The sequence below is a fragment of the Aedes albopictus genome, chromosome 1 (assembly GCF_035046485.1).
Source record: "Aedes albopictus strain Foshan chromosome 1, AalbF5, whole genome shotgun sequence".
Lineage (NCBI taxonomy): Eukaryota > Metazoa > Arthropoda > Insecta > Diptera > Culicidae > Aedes > Aedes albopictus.
The window spans coordinates 186,153,100-186,170,880 of NC_085136.1; the positions used below are offsets into that span (position 1 = coordinate 186,153,100).

A 17,781-nucleotide genomic window follows, 5' to 3' on the forward strand; every position below is an offset into this window, starting at 1 on the left:
ATTTTGACAGATCACACACATGCAAGAAAGAGACGAACAATTATCTTGCAGTTTGCCGACCTTTTCTTGCTCGTGTGAGATCTGTCAAAATGACCTGGCCCCATACTGTCAAATTTTCATCCATAAAATGAGCGATCAGTTGTTCTCGTAAAATGGTCCATTGACATAGGGGGCGTCCATAGATTACGTCATGCATTTAGCCAAAATTTTGTGCCGGAATTGTGCGTGAGCTTGATTGTTCTGCTGCTGATGAAGCTGGCCGGAGTTTTGTGCCGGAATATGGAGTTTTTCCACTTTCAACTTCTGGAATGTAGTTCAATAATTATATAGTTTACTACTATTTAAGTAAGAACAATTCACTACACTTTTTCGAAAACCAAAAAGAAAATCTCACCGGAAAACACTGCCGCTCACAAAAGGCGCCTTGACAGAAGTGACAAAAATGGCGTAGGTGATTCTGCGCGAGGGTTTGCGTAACGCTTACAGTGCCCAAATTCGTTTGTTGTGATTCATGATTTTATGACTCTGCGTTATGTTTATACGACTCAGCGTCTGGTTGAGATGACTCAGCGTCATAGTTTTATGACTCAGAGCCATGCTACCATGACTCAGTTTTATGGTATTCAATTTATGAAAACGAGCCTAATTTTTTCATAACGCTTTGGACGGCCATGGCTTTTGTTGATGGAATCAGTCATTATTATTCATGATAATCGTTGTTAACGTCACGATATCATGACTTGTAGTTACAATATCATGAAGCGACAAGTTTTATGATTTCATAACATTTTAGTCATGGATCCGGCAACGATTTTTTTCCCGTGTATGTATTGATTTTCAGGTTTAAAAAAGTATGTCCATGAAAGCATATGGTTTGCCTCTTTTCGCAATTTAAATCTACTTCAGATGGACAACATGTACAGCCTGTAATCGCACATCAGTCCCATCTTAACTGCACAGATAAAAATAATGAGACATACACGTCTTGTAAACTTCAGCTTAGTCATGTAAACATAGTGTTATGAAGGAGTAGAATTCGCCCTGGTGTTGTGATGGTTAACATGATATATCTTGTGATATATTATGTAAATTTGTGTTATATGTCATGTAAACACACAGAGTCATGCTGAATTACATGACATATAATGTAAGTTTACATGATATTTTATGACTTACATTATACAGTCCGGATTCGCTGGTTGGGTCACGACTGCGCCCCGATTAGCGAATCGTGTTCGTTCGTTGGGGCAACTGACAACTGATCAAAATGCTCTAGACACACGCAAGTGACGAGAAATACGTCACGGAACACTCACATACTTGCGTAAACGTTCTGTATACAGGAGCTGTGATGCGACGGCGGTCAGACGTCAAACTCGTTTTGACATCTATTTTGACACTGACAGTGCTTTTTAGTTGGGTTTTGCCCCAACCAGTGAACATTCAACCATCGAGACAGCCCATCTTACGAGCTCTCAACGAACGAATCGTCACTGTATATCATGTAAACTTATGTGATATCCCACGCTCCTATCATGTGCATCATATATCACATTTTTTTTCCTTTTTATTCGTGAATTTTAACTTAGGCTATTTCTTCACACAGTCATATGTCACATAATTTTTCACTCTTTTTTCGATCTGTGTGGGTTTCCAATTCATATGGAACAGTTACTCATGTGAAAATGAAGGGCCCATATAGCCACAGCTGTACAGCGGTGGGTTTCTGACATGACCATGCTGAGGATAACGAGTTCGATTCCTGACGATCCAGAAACTTTTCCACACAACATACACTTGAAACCCCATTATTGGCAGAGAAAGCTCTCAGTTAATAACTATAGAATTGCTCAAACACAAACTGAGAAACAGGCCTTGTTCCAGTGGGAATGTTACGCTAACTAGAAAAAGACGCATATGCGATCACAGCGAGTGTACATCTCCAACTAGAATTTAGTACACCTACAGTTACAGATGTACAGCTTAGAAGAAACAAGTGTGATGTGATATGGGTTCAATTCCTACCGGGGCGAAATTTGAATTTCAATTTGTCTATTCCCGAGCAGGAGAAAATAGCTGAAGAATAACTAACTCAGGTATGGAAAACCGAATACCTACAACCTGAATGAGGTATTAAGTAGCCCTGCATAAGAGGTAAAATACCTAAAATCATAACTGGTGTGTATTCTGTGCATAACGCGTGAATAATGATATCAGGTATGGCAATACCTAAATAATAATCGGCGATATTCCCATACAAATAGCGATTTTTCCATAATTCAATAATACCTCAAGCAGTCCTCAACACCAAACCAATAACTCGTTGAAGTATTGTATCAATACCTGCAAAATACCAAAATAAGTTATTTTCAATACCTGGACAACCGACCAATACCTTGTCTTGGTATGATATCTGACTTTGGTATGCTCTAGTTATGTGGCAGTTATTCATTCCTGCTCGGGTTATGCTGGAAATGGCATAATATGTTTTTTAAAGCTTTTTAGTTTTATGAATTTTACCAATTTTTAAGTTTTTCACACATTGAAGTAAAGACTTTTTTTTAATAAAGCAAAGTATTAATTCTCTTCTCATTTCGGCTCACGTTGGGATGTAATGTAAACCATGGATACAAATGGTAAGACCCGATACATTTAATGAAAGCCCAAATTCCTACATTTTCGCACTCGTCGCCTCACGCACGACTTTTGAACTTTGCGTGTTAGAAACACATTCAGTGTTTTCCACGTTTCGCTTCGCCACCCTTCATCGAAGAAAACATGAAGGCAGTGCGCAATTCGTAGGCCTATTGCAGAAAGTAGTATAATCTGATGTAAGGGAGAGTGCTCTGAAACGAATCGATGGAGTAGAATTGCATTTGAAAAATGAATTAATTGATTTTCTGTGTTATTTTTCATGAGTTGCATTGAATATTTTATTGTTTTTTTATGTTTTATACACTTTATTGTAGCTGGTACACTGTATGGTGCAGGAATGGTTTTCACCAAACACCCTATGGTTAGTTTTTATCCGGGTAGGCCCGACTTCTGCTGATAATGCGCCTTCGAATTTCGCATCACACCTTCCAGAGCGGTGTTGAAGAGTAGACATGAGAGTCCATCACCTTGTCGCAGTCCCCGGCGAGATTCGATTGAACTGGATAGTTCACCCGAAACCCTTACGCAGTTTTGCACACCGTTCATCGTTGCTTTAATCAGTCTAGTCAGCTTCCCAGGAAAGCCGTTTTCGTCCATGATTCTCCATATCTCTGCAAGGTCGATACTGTCGTATGCCGCTTTGAAGTCGATGAACAGGTGATGCGTTGGGACCTGGTATTCACGGCATTTCTGGAGGATCTGGTCCGTTGTCAACCGGCCGTCGATGAAGCCGGCTTGATAACTTCCCACGAACCCATTTGTTTTAGGTGACAGACGACGGAAGATGATCTGCGATAGCACTTTGTAGGCAGTGATCGCCCTGAAGTTCTCACATTCAAAATGGTCGCCTTTCTTGAGAATGGGGCAGATTACCTCTTCCTTCCACTCCTCCGGTAGCTGTTCGGTTTCCCAGATCCTGACTATTAGCCGATGCAGACAGGTGGCCAACTTTTCAGGGCCCACCTTGATGAGTTCAGCTGCGATACCATCCTTACCAGCTGCTTTGTTGGTTTTGAGCTGGTAAATGGCATCCTTAACTTCCCTCAGCGTGGGAGTTGGTTCATTTCCGTCCTCCGCTACACTGGCGTCGTCGTTTCCTCCGTTGCCGTGGGCTCCCGTGCCCGGGCCCGGGCTCCACGCCGTTCAGGTGCTGATTGAAGTGCTGCTTCCATCTTTCGATCACCTCACGTCCGTCCGTCAAGAGGCTTCCGTCTTTATCCCTGCATATTTCGGCTCGCGGCACGAAGCCGTTGCGGGATGCGTTGAGCTTCTGATAGAACTTCCGTGTTTCTTGGAAACGGCACAGCAGTTCCATTTCTTCACACTCCGCTTCGTCCAGGCGGCGCTTTTTCTCCCGAAAGAGGCGGGTCTGCTGTTTCCGCTTCTGTTTGTAACGTTCCACGTTCTGTTGAGTCCCTTGCTGCAGCATCACCGCCCTCGCTGCGTTCTTCTCCTCCAAAACTGTTCTGCACTCTTCGCCGAACCATTCGTTTCGTCGATTCCGTTCCACGTACTCGATGGTGCTTTCGGCTGCATCGTTGATGGCCGCTTTCACTGTACTCCAGCAATCCTCTAGAGGGGCCTCATCGAGCTCGCCCTCGTTTGGCAACGCGGCCTCGAGATTCTGCGCGTATGCTGAGGCGACATCCGGTTGCTTCAGTCGCTCTAGGTTGTACCGTGGCGGTCGCCGGTACCGTACATTGTTGATGACGGAGAGTTTTGGGCGCAGTTTGACCATCACCAGATAGGGGCTGTACATAAACCACGTGGTCATTGGGGGGGGGGGGGGGGGGGTTTCGGCCAATGACCATTTTGTATGGACAAATAAAAAATTTTGTATGGACTAATGACCACGCGGGGGGGGGGGGGGGGGGTTGAAAAGTCCCAAAAAATGACCACGTGGTTTATGGACAGCCCCATAGTGGTCGGAGTCGATGTTGGCGCCACGATAGGTCCTGACGTCGATAATGTCGGAGAAGTGCCGTCCGTCAATCAGAACGTGGTCGATTTGAGATTCCGTCTGCTGTGGTGATCTCCAGGTGTAACGATAAGGGAGGCTGTGTTGGAAAAAGGTGCTACGTATGGCCATATTTTTGGAGGCGGCGAAATCAATAAGTCGTAGGCCGTTTTCGTTCGTCTGCTGGTGGGCGCTGAACTTACCAATCGTCGGTCTGAATTCCTCCTCCTGGCCTAACGTTCAAATCTCCTATGATGATCTTGACGTCGTGGCTTGGGCAGCGATCGTACTCGCGTTCGAGCTGCGCGTAAAATGCGTCCTTGTCATCATCACTACTTCCGGAGTGTGGGCTGTGCACGTTTATTATGCTGAAGTTGAAGAATCGGCCCTTGATCCTCAACCTGCACGTTCTTTCGTCGATCGGCCACCAACCGATCACGCGCCTCTGCATGTCGCCCATCACTATAAAAGCTGTTCCCACACACTTAGAATAAATTACAGTATTCGGTGAAAAAAATCACCGAAACTGGTCTGTAAACAAGCAAACTACAGTATTACGGCGAAATCGATGAAATTGCAGGATAAATTCGGTGAAATCTAAGAAATCACCGAAGAACCGGTGAAATCAGACAAATTTACAGGAGACCTGTGAATATTTTACCGAACAGATCGGTGATGGGACTATTTTACCGTACTACTGTAAAATGCGTTTGACAGCCACGCCGGCTGCTTCGAGCATCAGTTCTCTTAGAATTTGCGCATCATCTCCAAGCAAGACTCTCTTGTAGAGTGGCAGCAGGTGTGGTTCCTGATCAGAAGGTCATGTATTCAATCCCATCATCTACGTTTTTTATGAAAAAAATGTGTTTTTTGTGCTCGCATAAAATCGCCGTAAATTTGTAAAATTTACCGTACGTTCAGTGATATTGAGAATTTATTTGTAAACAAACATACCGAACGTTCTGCGATTTTTACGGTAAATTTGTAAGAAGTACCGAACGTTCCGGTAATTTTAACAGATGCATTTTCCTGAGAGTACCTGAGTTTCGCAGTACGTTCGGTGGTTTGAAAAATCACCGAACTTTTTACCGTACGTTCAGCTGTTGAGATTACGGTAAAATTTTACCGTAATCCGTCATTTCTAAGTGTGCAGCTCACGTGTGTTGCCGCAACTCTGGTAGATGGTATGATTACCTCTAAACGTTCGCACCATGGATAATGTCCAACGCACCTCCTAAGTGTGCAGCTCACGTGTGTTGCCGCAACTCTGGTAGATGGTATGATTACCTCTAAACGTTCGCACCATGGATAATGTCCAACGCACCTCCTGCAGCGCTACGATGCCGAACTCGCGGTTCTTCAGTAGATCGGCGAGTATGCGGGTGCTCCCAATGAAGTTGAGAGATCGGCAGTTCCACGTACCGAGTTTCGCAAGTCCTTTTTGTTCGCTGAGGTCGTTGCCGTTGGTCTCGCTTCGTATTATTCTGTTGCTGATTTTCCGTTACAATGTTTTTTTACGGCTGGCTCGTAGGGCCTGACACCAACCCCCTACTTTCTGGAGGACCATAGTGCACAGTTGAACTTATAGAGTCCTTCCCTGGCACTCGGACGTAGATCAGCCGCCCATAACATGGGGATCAGACGCTGTTGGGTTCCCACCGGGGTTGGTTACCCGATCTTCCCTGTGGTTGCTTATAGTTTCCGGCCGGTACCACGAGGAGGTAGGGATAGGAGTTGCTGGGCAGAGGCTAGTGGATCACAATGGGATCTGAATTGCGCAGCATACCCAGCCTTTACCATGCCATTAGACAGTTAAGTGTCCGTTGAATGTATTTTGTTGTAGGATAAGGGTTCCAATTATGGCTATTGTACCAAATTACACTAGTTTACAAAAAAAAAACGAAAATCATGAACTACTATCAATGATCAGATTTTTGATGCATAATTATGTTCTGATATCAAGATGGTGCTCCAAAAAAATTTTAGTAGAACAGTTTTTGATTTTTTCCTGAAAATCTAGCTCTACAGTTTTGAAAATATGAAATTTACTAAAATTCAAATATTTTGCGTTGCAATTAACGTAAAATCGAACGAGAAATCTTTTTGTAGAGATATAATATGTTTTGATCATATGAACTGATTTTTTGCATTAAATTAATGGGATTCGAGATATTGGTGATTATATAGGCCATTCTCATGAAATTTGGGCAAAATTAAAAAAAAAATAATAAAGATTTGTATTTTTTTTTAATAAGAAAAAATCAATAAAAAAAATCTTTCTCAACGTACATTTGAAACATTAGATATTAGCCAGTTACAGTAAAAATCTCAGCTCAGTCGGAGCATTTGTTACGGAAATAGAGATGAATGAAGGGAGCCACCTTGCTTAAAAATCGATTTCAAATCGACAGTCTTGTATGAAAAGTTGAAAAAAAAATCCGCTCTACTGTAACACTAAAAATGATCATTCTCTTACCGAGTTCAAGAATGCTGTAAACTAGTGTTATTCGCCATAGTTCATTTCCATCCTTTGATGTATATCAACAAGAAAAAAAATGTGAACGTTTACTCATTTAAACTCCACATTTTGCTGAAGTTATGGTAGAAATAAATCATTTTCCTTAAAATGTCGGCTTCCTTGCACCCTTTTTTCGCCATAGTGTATCAGCTATGGCTAATCCCCTAAGGACCGATTTCTTCACCTCGGCTTAACCGGTAAGCCAGGCTTACCCATACAGTTAAACCACAGAGAACAGACATCCAAGTCCAGTTCCGAAACTGTGTAAGGAATTTAACGGCCATTTGAAATCGACAACACAAGTGGCAATAGCGTGGCGCTGCAATCGGTTAATTTCCCATACTAATTTAATTCACCACTTGAAATGTTTCAATTCACCACTGACTGTGGCAATATGGTGTTTGGTGGCGTTAGTGTTGTCATCGTGTATTGGTTTGCAACCTTACTCAAGTAAAGATTCAAATCCTTACACAACTTTCCAAATGAAATTTGTTCTAGCCTGGATGTCTGTTCTCTGTGGTTAAACCTGGCTTAACGCTTAAGCCAGGGTGAAGAAATCGCCCCTAAGGAATGCATGCAAAATGTTGCTAATTGACAAATTGAGGGAAGAATTTTTGAAAAAAAAATCGCGTTCTGGTGGGATTTGAACCCACGACCCCGTATTCGCTAGACCGGTACTTAAACCAACTAAGCCACAGAACAGGTGATAATTCTGCGGAATAGAAAGCTAAACTGAACCCGAGCCCTCACCATGAACATTCACTTTTTCAAGAACCATCTCTCTTTCGGCTTAGATGTCAATCCACAACACAGCCTCGTTTGTGCCCAACAACTACAAGTGAGAGCGTATTATTTTTATTTGAAGCCGAGACTTACTCTCGCACTCCGCATACCAAAATAATACGCTCTCACTTGTAGTTGTTGGGCACAAACGAGACTGTGTTGTGGATTGACATCTAAGCCTAAAGAGAGATAGTTCTTGAAAAAGTGAATGTTCATGGTGAGGGCTCGGGTTCAGTTTGGCTTTCTATTCCGCAGAATTATCACCTGTTCTGTGGCTTAGTTGGTTAAAGCACCGGTCTAGCGAATACGGGGTCGTGGATTCGAATCCCACCGGAACGCGATTTTTTTTTTCAAAAATTCATCCCTCAATTTGTCAATTAGCAACATTCTGTGTCTTCTAACTACAAGTTTTTCTGAATGCATGCAAATAGTGCGAAAAGGAACCGAAGTTAAAAAATGTATTCATAAATGGTACAGGATTCCTATCATTAACATGCGTTGAATAAATACTAAAAGTTGTTTTGGCGCCGCTTCTATATTTTTCCTGTAAAGTATGGAAACTAAGCTATCTTTCAAGATATTGATGACAGTCGTTGGTCTTCTCGCTATGTTTGTACAAATAGTTTTCCTTAGATAGTGCCATAATTGGTACAAGCACCCTATATTTGTGTTTTAAAAGATCACGTTTTTCGTTTTTCCTGCCATAAGATAAAGAACCGAGTATGATAATTAACAGACGTAACACCGCGAACATTTTTCGGTTCAAATTATAGTTACGGAATCATGTTCGCCCAATGTTAAAAAGACTGAGTTTGGCCAACCATCAACTAGGTGGAGGCAGTGGACAAACGTAAAACTCGAACAGAAACGATGCGAGCGCCACAGATGGTCAGTTGGCATACTATCAAATTTTGAATCTGACCGTTAAATCGGTGTACGATGGGAATTATTAGAGTGTTACGTCTGTCTGTGTGTAATCTATATAGAAATATTTAAAAAATGTTCAACTGCGTCTTATAGATAAACATTGGTTTTTGCTTTACACGAGAATATAGTATGTATTCAGTTGCATAACGGTCAAGCGTAAATAAAATTACTATGCATACTCAACAAACATTATTGCTGCGAACAAACCCATCTTAAGGACATATATGAGCGAATCCAAAGATGGCCGTCACAATGGCTGCCTTGCAAATACCGAAAGCACAGATCTCGTCATCCAAGCAACAATCAGCGATGAAAAAGCAATGAGTAGCCTTGCTCACCCGTGGCAAACATTGAGTAGCATTTTGGTTTTCGTGCATTTTGTGGAAAACGGAATCGGTGCTCTCAAAAATGCGAGTCAAAAATGCACCTGGACGCGCTCCCATTTCACCTTAAGGGGCTGTACGTAAGGGTTCATGGGGGGAGGGGGGTTTGAAAAATCTTACGTGCCATACATTTTTTTTTTGGGTTCTCATACAAAAGATCTTACAAGGGGGGGAGGGGGTGTCGAAAAATTGACAGCATCAAGCATAATTTTAAAAATTTGGCAGAATAAGCTATTGTTCAGCTATTATTGATAGTTGGAAAAACGCTACTACTATTCATCAATCAGGAAGTACGAAGCCAGCCTGAGCAAATTTCAAAATCAAATTTACTTCATATTCAGCTATGAGTAATCCTATTTACGAATGCCGAAATACACGAACGATTATTAGATAAGATGGCTATGTCAGTGCCTGCCTACAGAAACAAGCTTATGCAATTGGTGACTTACCGCATTACTGAACAAGACACCCCCTCGGTTGAATCTTAGCTACATGACTGCACCCTCTGCCATGACCCTTCCCGCCTTTTGCTTGTTACTATTATTTGCGAGTTGAATAAGTGATTCATAAACATTTTATCGGTAGCTCACGCTTCCTTCTTTTTTCTACAAGAGAATTACTCAATGTCTGAAATAAATGAATCCAACTAGCAGTAATTTGACAAGAAACACTCGATGTTCTCAAACCTTTTTTGAAGTTTTCTAGGAGGTTTAGAAGCTTGGACCTTTGTTATTACCGTTGTTTTCAATGATTATCTTCGTCTTCTTGACAAAAGGCAGAGATAGGGTCGGCTTATATATCAGCTTATTATTCTGTGAAAGGCAAGTTATTAACTAAGAGTTTTCGACTAATTTTGCACTTTCATATCTCGTGGCATACCTGGATATATGCCCACTGGTTCACTGCAACTGAAATGAGTTGCATAATGAAAAATAGTTGCAAAATGTTCATAATGCAACTCATTTGAGTTGCATTATAAACATTATGCAACTCAAATGAGTTGTATAATGAAAAAAAAAAACATTGCATTAAATTTTGTATGAAATTCGTTGCAAAACTCGATTTTTTCAGCACTCTTCGTATTTATCCAAATCGGCAAGCCTCGTTGGATAAATATACGATCGTGCTTAAAAAATCAACTTTTTGCAACTCGTTACATAAATAACTATTTAAGCACGTTAATAAAAGAGACACGGACAACGTCTTCAGCTTTCGGCTGTACAGACTGTTTGGAAAACATTATTAAGCTGACATAAGTTCATTGGTAAGTTTTAAAATCAATCAGAGATAATTCGATCTTATAAACTATTTTAATTGATTATCTTTTTTTCATTTCTCAAGTGATACTAAAGCCGTTCATCACACCCAGTTGTATGGCATTGGCAAAAATGATGAATGAAATCAGAATGAATCCCTGATTGACAAACTATGATGATAGATATGTACTTTATCGCTGTGTTTTGTTATCACTCAACGTTTTAAAAATGATAAAATCATGAATCGATTGGATATAAAAGATATCCACCGGTGGCTTACAACGAGTAGTCAGTGTTACAGAACATTCGGAACTAAACATCCACATCAAAGCTTATAGAATGAAACTGATCGTGTGTCTTGCCGGAGCCTTGCTGGTGCTATCCTGCGCAATAGCAAATCCTATCATTCTGACCAAGAATGCCGTGGGCGTTACTGAGCTTCCAGAAGAAGTGGACAACAACCGTCTGGCCAACATTGTGATTGATGCCCAAACTATCAACCAAATGGCAATCATTATAGCAGAGGTGGTGCACATCAACGGGGACGGATCGATCGATGTCGAAAATCCAATTGTAACTCCCCCGGATGTCGGAACTACGGTTGGAACGACCTCTGGGACGACTCAAGCTCCAACGGCTGGGACAACTGCGGACGGACCCATCCTTACTCCACCCCCTGTCGGCAAGAAATAAGAGTTGAGATCGGATGACAATTCATTTTGCTTTGATTGCTGATAAAATTAAATGTTTTCAACGCTGATTGCAAACCAGATTTTGTTATTATCACAGAATGAAATGAGAAAGAAATGTAGACTTGAGCAGACTTAAGATAAACTGTGGTCATTTTACTAGCTTCGATAACTTTGGTCGAGTAATATTGTCATAAGTGTTCAAGTCAGTCGTTAGTACCACAGTGACTTCCTGTCTCAAACATCTCGCACGGAATTATTATTATTGAAATGTAGAAAAATCAGTGCATTATTCAAATCACATCATTGTAATGGATTTTGACTGGCACTTTTGGCATGAACGTGTGTGGATTTTGGACTCCTACCTTTCTTGTAGATTGGGTATTGGGTATATATGAGGCCTTCAAACCAGTTGGTAGGCAATTCATTATCCTCCCAAATCTTTCTTCCTAGCAGATTAGCTGTTCATAAGCTCCTGAAATGCCTTATTAGCCTCATCCAGTGTTCTGCCGTGTGCAGCATAGTTGTCGTATGTTAATAGGGATTCCCATAGACCACATGGCTGCCACCACTGTTTTGTCTGTCAGTGAATTTACTTCCCAGTCATTGCACATGGCGGGCTCTGGCGCAGTCTTGTGCCGCGAACCATTGACAATTGCATAAAACCTCCGCATATCATTCCTGTTCATACTTTCCTGTGCTTCAGCAATCACACTCTCTTCGTGCTACCGTTGTTTACTGCGGTGGATTCGTTTCTCTGCTGCTCTTGCCACCCTGTACCGCTCCCGGTTGAACCGGGTCCTGGAAGACTTCCGGAAAATTACTACTGGAAACATTGTTAAAGATAATGTATAGAATAAATAAAAAGTCGGTGTCAGCGAGCATTCCTCCAAACTTCAAATTTAGTATGCACAGTCAATCTTGGTTCGAATAAGCTCAAATTTGATGACCACAAGTTAATTACCTTCGATTAAGCCTAGGAGAGCGACAATTTCAAGATTGGCATCGGTCTTATATAGCATGTTGTTATATGCTTTATTTTACACTTAATTCTACAGCAAGCGATCCTGAAAACTATGTCACAGTTGTGCATCTACTCAAAAACCACATGTTTTAATTATGTTCTTTTTTATCAGTAATCTTCCTTTCAGATGGACCTCTGGGGACTCGAGCGCGGGAAGTGCCCTGAAAGCATTAGCAGAAAGGTAAACCGACAACACGTTGACAAGAATTTACACAAATCATCTTCTGAAACAGAATTGGTACATTTTTTGCACATCCATTGTAACTTGTATCATACAATACGTTTTGATTTTGGCTTCTATTGATCTAAAGCTAAACCTTCCCTTTCTCGAGTTTATATGAACTGCCAGCGGTAGTTTTACCCTCATTTTTCCATGACATTGAAGTAGCCACCTCGGTTCGAGGCCACTACGGCTACTTTAGCAAACGTATACAACCGCAGCAATACATATTAGCATAACGATTTCCTTACATTAAAAAAACACCCAGCTTATTATGTGCCTCTCAGTTTCTTGTATACAGAGGTGAAATCAATGCATCACCGACTGCTTCGAAGGAGTTTAGTCCCCTTTGTTCTAGAAAGACGAAAAATGTCTTAGAAACGAAACTAAATTGGTAGAATTGGTTCCCAATGCTTAATTAAGGCTCAATTGAGAATTGCAAATTTTCCAGTACTGAAAAAGCATTTTTTTAATGTTTAATAAATCGAAGAAAATAAGAATGTTTTGTTTTTCATTTAGTCAATTAGCATAGGAAAATACACCCGATTCTTTTTTTTTCCACGGGTCTGGTTTTTGCTATAACTCAGTCAATTCACAACAGATTTTCATGAAATTTTGTACACATATAGGCACGATTAGTACTATCAGTGTACAACATTTCATGAGAATCGGTTGAAAATTGACTGAGTTATAGCAAAATAACGACCCGTGCAAAAAAGAATCGGCTGTATGCGATTCTCAATTGAGCTTTAAATGAAAATCACATGACGTTATTAAACATTAAACTTAAATATTATGCATTGTAGGGACAAACGCGCAATAAATGAGCATGTAGTAGCCTTATAAAAGCTTTTTGGTATGAATCGTCGCTCTTAACTAACCTCTTCGTCTCCAATAAAAGGCAATTAAATTGAGAAACGCTGCCTCCGGGCACTATGTACATTTCCCTTCTTCGTCTCAGTCAGGCAATTTATCAATTAAGATCCGTCCCTATCGGATAAACTTTAGTAGCCTCCTCGTTGGTCAACTTTTCCGAGCGCCAGTTTAGTCTGTGAAAATCTTTACACCCGCGTAGTATTCGAAACCCTCCGGTTCCCATTTCTAGCTTTCTTTTCATGTTTTGTTTTGCCATAGACGCAATGTTCATTATATCGGCGCTCTTTTCCAGATCACGTGGAAGCAGCCGAATGGATCGATACGAGAAACTAAGCCGTTTGGGAGAAGGTTCCTACGGTGTTGTCTACAAGTGCCGCGACCGGGATACCGGCTCACTGGTTGCGGTCAAACGATTCGTCGAGTCCGAGGACGACCCAGCGATACGGAAAATCGCCCTACGAGAGATACGGCTGTTGAAAAACTTGAAGCACCCCAATCTGGTGTGCCTGTTGGAGGTTTTCCGGCGGAAACGAAGACTGCATCTAGTGTTTGAGTTTTGCGAACATACCGTGTTGCACGAGCTAGAAAGGCACCCAGAGGTAATTATAAATGTGTTGGCCATAATTCATTTTGAGGACTGAAATGTCATTATATTGCGGATTTTTTTTAAAAATTTCCACTTTGCGGTAGCCGCCGAGTTCTACCGCAGCTGTCAAAGTCCTACCGCAGCCATGAAAATCATCATATCATTGAAACAGATGGCGTAATCAAAGTATGCTCCTCTCCTCTTCTTGGCGTAACGTCCTCACTGGGACAAAGCCTGCTTCTCAGCTTAGTGTTCTATGAGCACTTCCACAGTTATTAACTGAGAGCTTCCTCTGCCAATGACCATTTTGCATGTGTATATCGTGTGGCAGGCACGAAGATACTCTATGCCCAAGGAAGTCAAGGAAATTTCCTTTACGAAAAGATCCTGGACCGACCGGGAATCGAACCCGTCACCCTCAGCATGGTCATGCTGAATACCCGTGCGTTTACCGCCTCGGCTATATGGGCCCTCACAATCAAAGTATGCTTGCAATGTGAATTGCTCTGGAAATCAACAACAAACAATGATCATCGGCGTCGTATCCAAGGCATCCTTGACCCGATTGATGATAATTCGGTGAAAATCAGTAGTTTGACAGCTGCGGTAGCTTTTTCAATCTTCCGTAAAACGGAATTTTTTCTCTTAATTAGCAAATCTATTTTCTTTGTATTCCAAACCATTCGAAAATGTTAATCGGTGTTCTAATACAAAGTTGAATTATGTATTTAGCTCTGTGAGTTTCAATGATACCTCGATAACTGATTATTAATCAAGTACTATCCATCATGGAATATATTTAGCACATAAGTTTATATCAGTGCTGCGAAGTGTCAGTATCAACTGACATTTAAAGCTGAAATTGAGATAGGTACCGTAAACCGGGGTCTAATTGATCAGCGGGGTGAAATTGATCATACATATACTGCCCCCACTCGCATAACAGTCCCATCTTTGCTGGGTTTCCTATGCTTATGGGATTGTTATGCGAGTGGGGGCCATGGGCGTAGCCAGAGGGGGGCAGGAGGGGGCCGTGCCCCCCCCCCCCTGGCCGTCAGATTTATTTTTTTTTCTCTTGGAATTCTCTTGGAATTGCTTCTGGTATTCTTCCTGGGATACCTCCAGAAATTCATGCAAGCATTCCTCCAGCATTCCATCCAGGAATTTCTCCAGGATCTTCTCGAGGAATTCCTCCAGGAATTTCTTGAGGGATTTTTCCAGAAATATCGCCAGGAATTAATCAAGGAATTCCATCATAGATTATGTCAGCAATTCATCCAGGAAATTCTTCAAAAGTTCTTCCAAGATTATCTCTAGGAATGCTTTCTAAAATTGGTTCGGGAATTCCTCCAAGAATTCTTCCAGATTTTTCTCTAGAAATTGCTTCGGGGATTCCTTTAGGAATTCCGCAAAAACATTCTTCAAGGAACTTCGTCAGTGTTTTTCCTGGGATTTCTCCACAAATTTCTTCAAAGATTCCTCCAGGGATTCCTTCGGAAATTCCTTTGAAGATTTCTCCAGGAATTCCACCAAGATATCTAGAAATTCGTCCTGGAATTTCTCAGGGGATTTTTCAGAAATTTCTCATAGAGTTTCTCTTGAGATTTCTCCAGAAATTCATCCAGTAATCGTTGCAAGTATTCTTCCAAAGATTACTTCAGGGATTCCTTCAAGTATTCCTCCGGCAATTCCCAAAAGGAACTCTCCCAGGAATTTCTCCAGGAATTACCCGAAAAATTTCTTCAGGAGCTCCTCCAGCAATTTCTCTAGGAATTGATCCAGGAATTGCTCGTGGACATCCTTCAGAAATTGTGTCAGCAACTTCTCCAGGTTTTTTTTTTTTCAGAAAATCTGCAGGAGTTTTTTTCAGAAATTCTTCAGCCATTTGTCAGGCATTTCTCCTGAGATTTCTTCATGAATTGATTCAGGGATTTTCCCGAGGATTTCTGCTCGAATTTCTCCAGGGATTTTTCCAGGGATTCCTCCAGCAGTTCCTCTAAGGTTTCTTTCAGCAAATCATCTAGGGATTTCTTCAGATTTTTTTCCAGGAAATTCTTCAGGAATGCATTCAACAATTTTTCAGGGAGTCCTCTAGAGATTTCTTCAGAGATTTCTCCACAAATTTCTTCAAGAATTCCCACAGGGATTCCTACAGAAATTCCTTCGAGGGTTTCTCCAGGAACTCTTCCAGAATTTCCGCTAGAAATTCCTCCAGGATTTTCCTAAGGTATTTTTTGCAGAGATAGAAAAATAATAGAAATCTCCCAGAATTCCTCTAGAGATTCCTCTAGAAATGTATCCAGTAATTATTTCATAAATTCCTCTAGAAATTCTTCCAGGAATTTCATCATGGCTTCCTCCTGCGATTCTCACAGGAATGCCTCTAGGAATTCCTCCAGATATCCCTCCAGGATTTAATCCAGGAATTTCTCCACAAATTTCTTCAAGGATTCCCCCAGAGATTCCTTCAGGAATTCCTTCCATAAATTCCGCTAGAAATTCATCCAGGAAATTCTCAAGGGATTTTTTTTAGAAATTGAAAAATTACAGAAATAGAAATAGAAATCTCCCAGAATTCCTCTGGAAATTCCTCAAGAAATTCATCCAGTAATTCTTTCAAGAATTCCTCTAGAGGTTCCTCCAGCAATTCCCACAGGAATTCCTCTAAAAGTTCCTCCAGGTCTTTATCAAAGAATTTCTCCAGGAACTTTTCTATGAATTCCTCCAGAAAATACCCCAAGAATTTCTTCAGAAAATTCCTCCATGAATTTCTCCAGGAATCGCGCCTGGACATCCTCCAGAAAGTATGTCAGTAATTTCTTCAGGAATTTCTTCAGGAAATCCTCTATGATTTTTTCAGAGATTCTTCCAAGAAATTCTCCAGGAATACTAGAAGGCATTTTTCAGGAATTCCTCCAAACATTCTTCCAGAGGTTCGTCCAGGAATTGCTTCAGGGATTCTTCCAGGGATTTCTCCACGAATTTCTCCAGGGATATTGTCAGAGATTCCTCCAGAGCAGAGCTTCCCAAACTCGGTTTTCACGGCGCCCCAACGTATCGCAAGCACGCTTTTTCTTCTAGTTTTAGCGAGCCTGCAAATGGCTGGTGCGCTGCGAAAACAGCGTTTGGGAAGTGCGGCTCCAAAGGATCCTTTAGAAATTCCTCCAAGCGTTCTTCCAGGAATTCCTCCTGGAATTTCTCAAGGGATTTTTTTTCAGGAATTTCTCCAGCAATTCCTCCCAGAATTCCTCTCGAAATTTCTCCAGGAATTCCTCCGAGATTATTTTCCAAGGATTGCTCCAAGAATTCCTCCAAGAAATTTTTTAAGGAATTGGTGCTGGGTCTCGTCCAAAAATCTTATAGGATTTACGCCAGGAATTTGTTCCTCATGAGATGTCTTGTTAGGGGCCATATAGCCGAGGCGGTAAACGCACGGGTATTCAGCATGACCATGCTGAGAGTGACGGGTTCGATTCCCGGTCGGTCCAGGATCTTTTCGTAAAGGAAATTTCCTTGACTTCCTTGGGCATAGAGTATCTTCGTGCCTGCCACACGATATACACATGCAAAATGGTCATTGGCAGAGGAAGCTCTCAGTTAATAACTGTGGAAGTGCTCATAGAACACTAAGCTGAGAAGCAGGCTTTGTCCCAGTGAGGACGTTACGCCAAGAAGAGGAGAGAGGGAGATGTCTTCAGATATTTCTTTAGGTATTCCTCGCATAATTTGTACAAAAATTCATCCAGGTAGACTTTCAAAAAAATCTTCCGGGGATTCCTCCGGGAATTCCTCCAGGGATTCTACAGGGCTTCCTCCAGGCCTTCCTGTAGGAATTGCTGCAGGAATTCATCCAGGTGTTTCTTTAGGCATTTATTCAGGAAATCTTCTAGAGATTGCTTCGGGAATT

The 17,781-nt window shown here is 41.4% G+C and overlaps 1 protein-coding gene across 3 annotated transcripts in view; it reads left to right on the forward strand.

Annotated features, from left to right (window-relative positions):
* Positions 1–17,781, forward strand: part of LOC109622736 (cyclin-dependent kinase-like 1) — a 76,040-nt gene that overhangs the window by 46,133 nt on the left and 12,126 nt on the right. For all 3 annotated transcript variants that reach the window (XM_062845983.1, XM_020077177.3, XM_020077176.3), the window contains exons 2-3: positions 12,305–12,373; positions 13,581–13,887. In XM_062845983.1, the coding sequence (XP_062701967.1) occupies positions 13,600–13,887 (288 nt within the window). In that variant the 5' untranslated portion in view covers positions 12,305–12,373; positions 13,581–13,599. The remainder of the gene's footprint in view (positions 1–12,304; positions 12,374–13,580; positions 13,888–17,781) is intronic.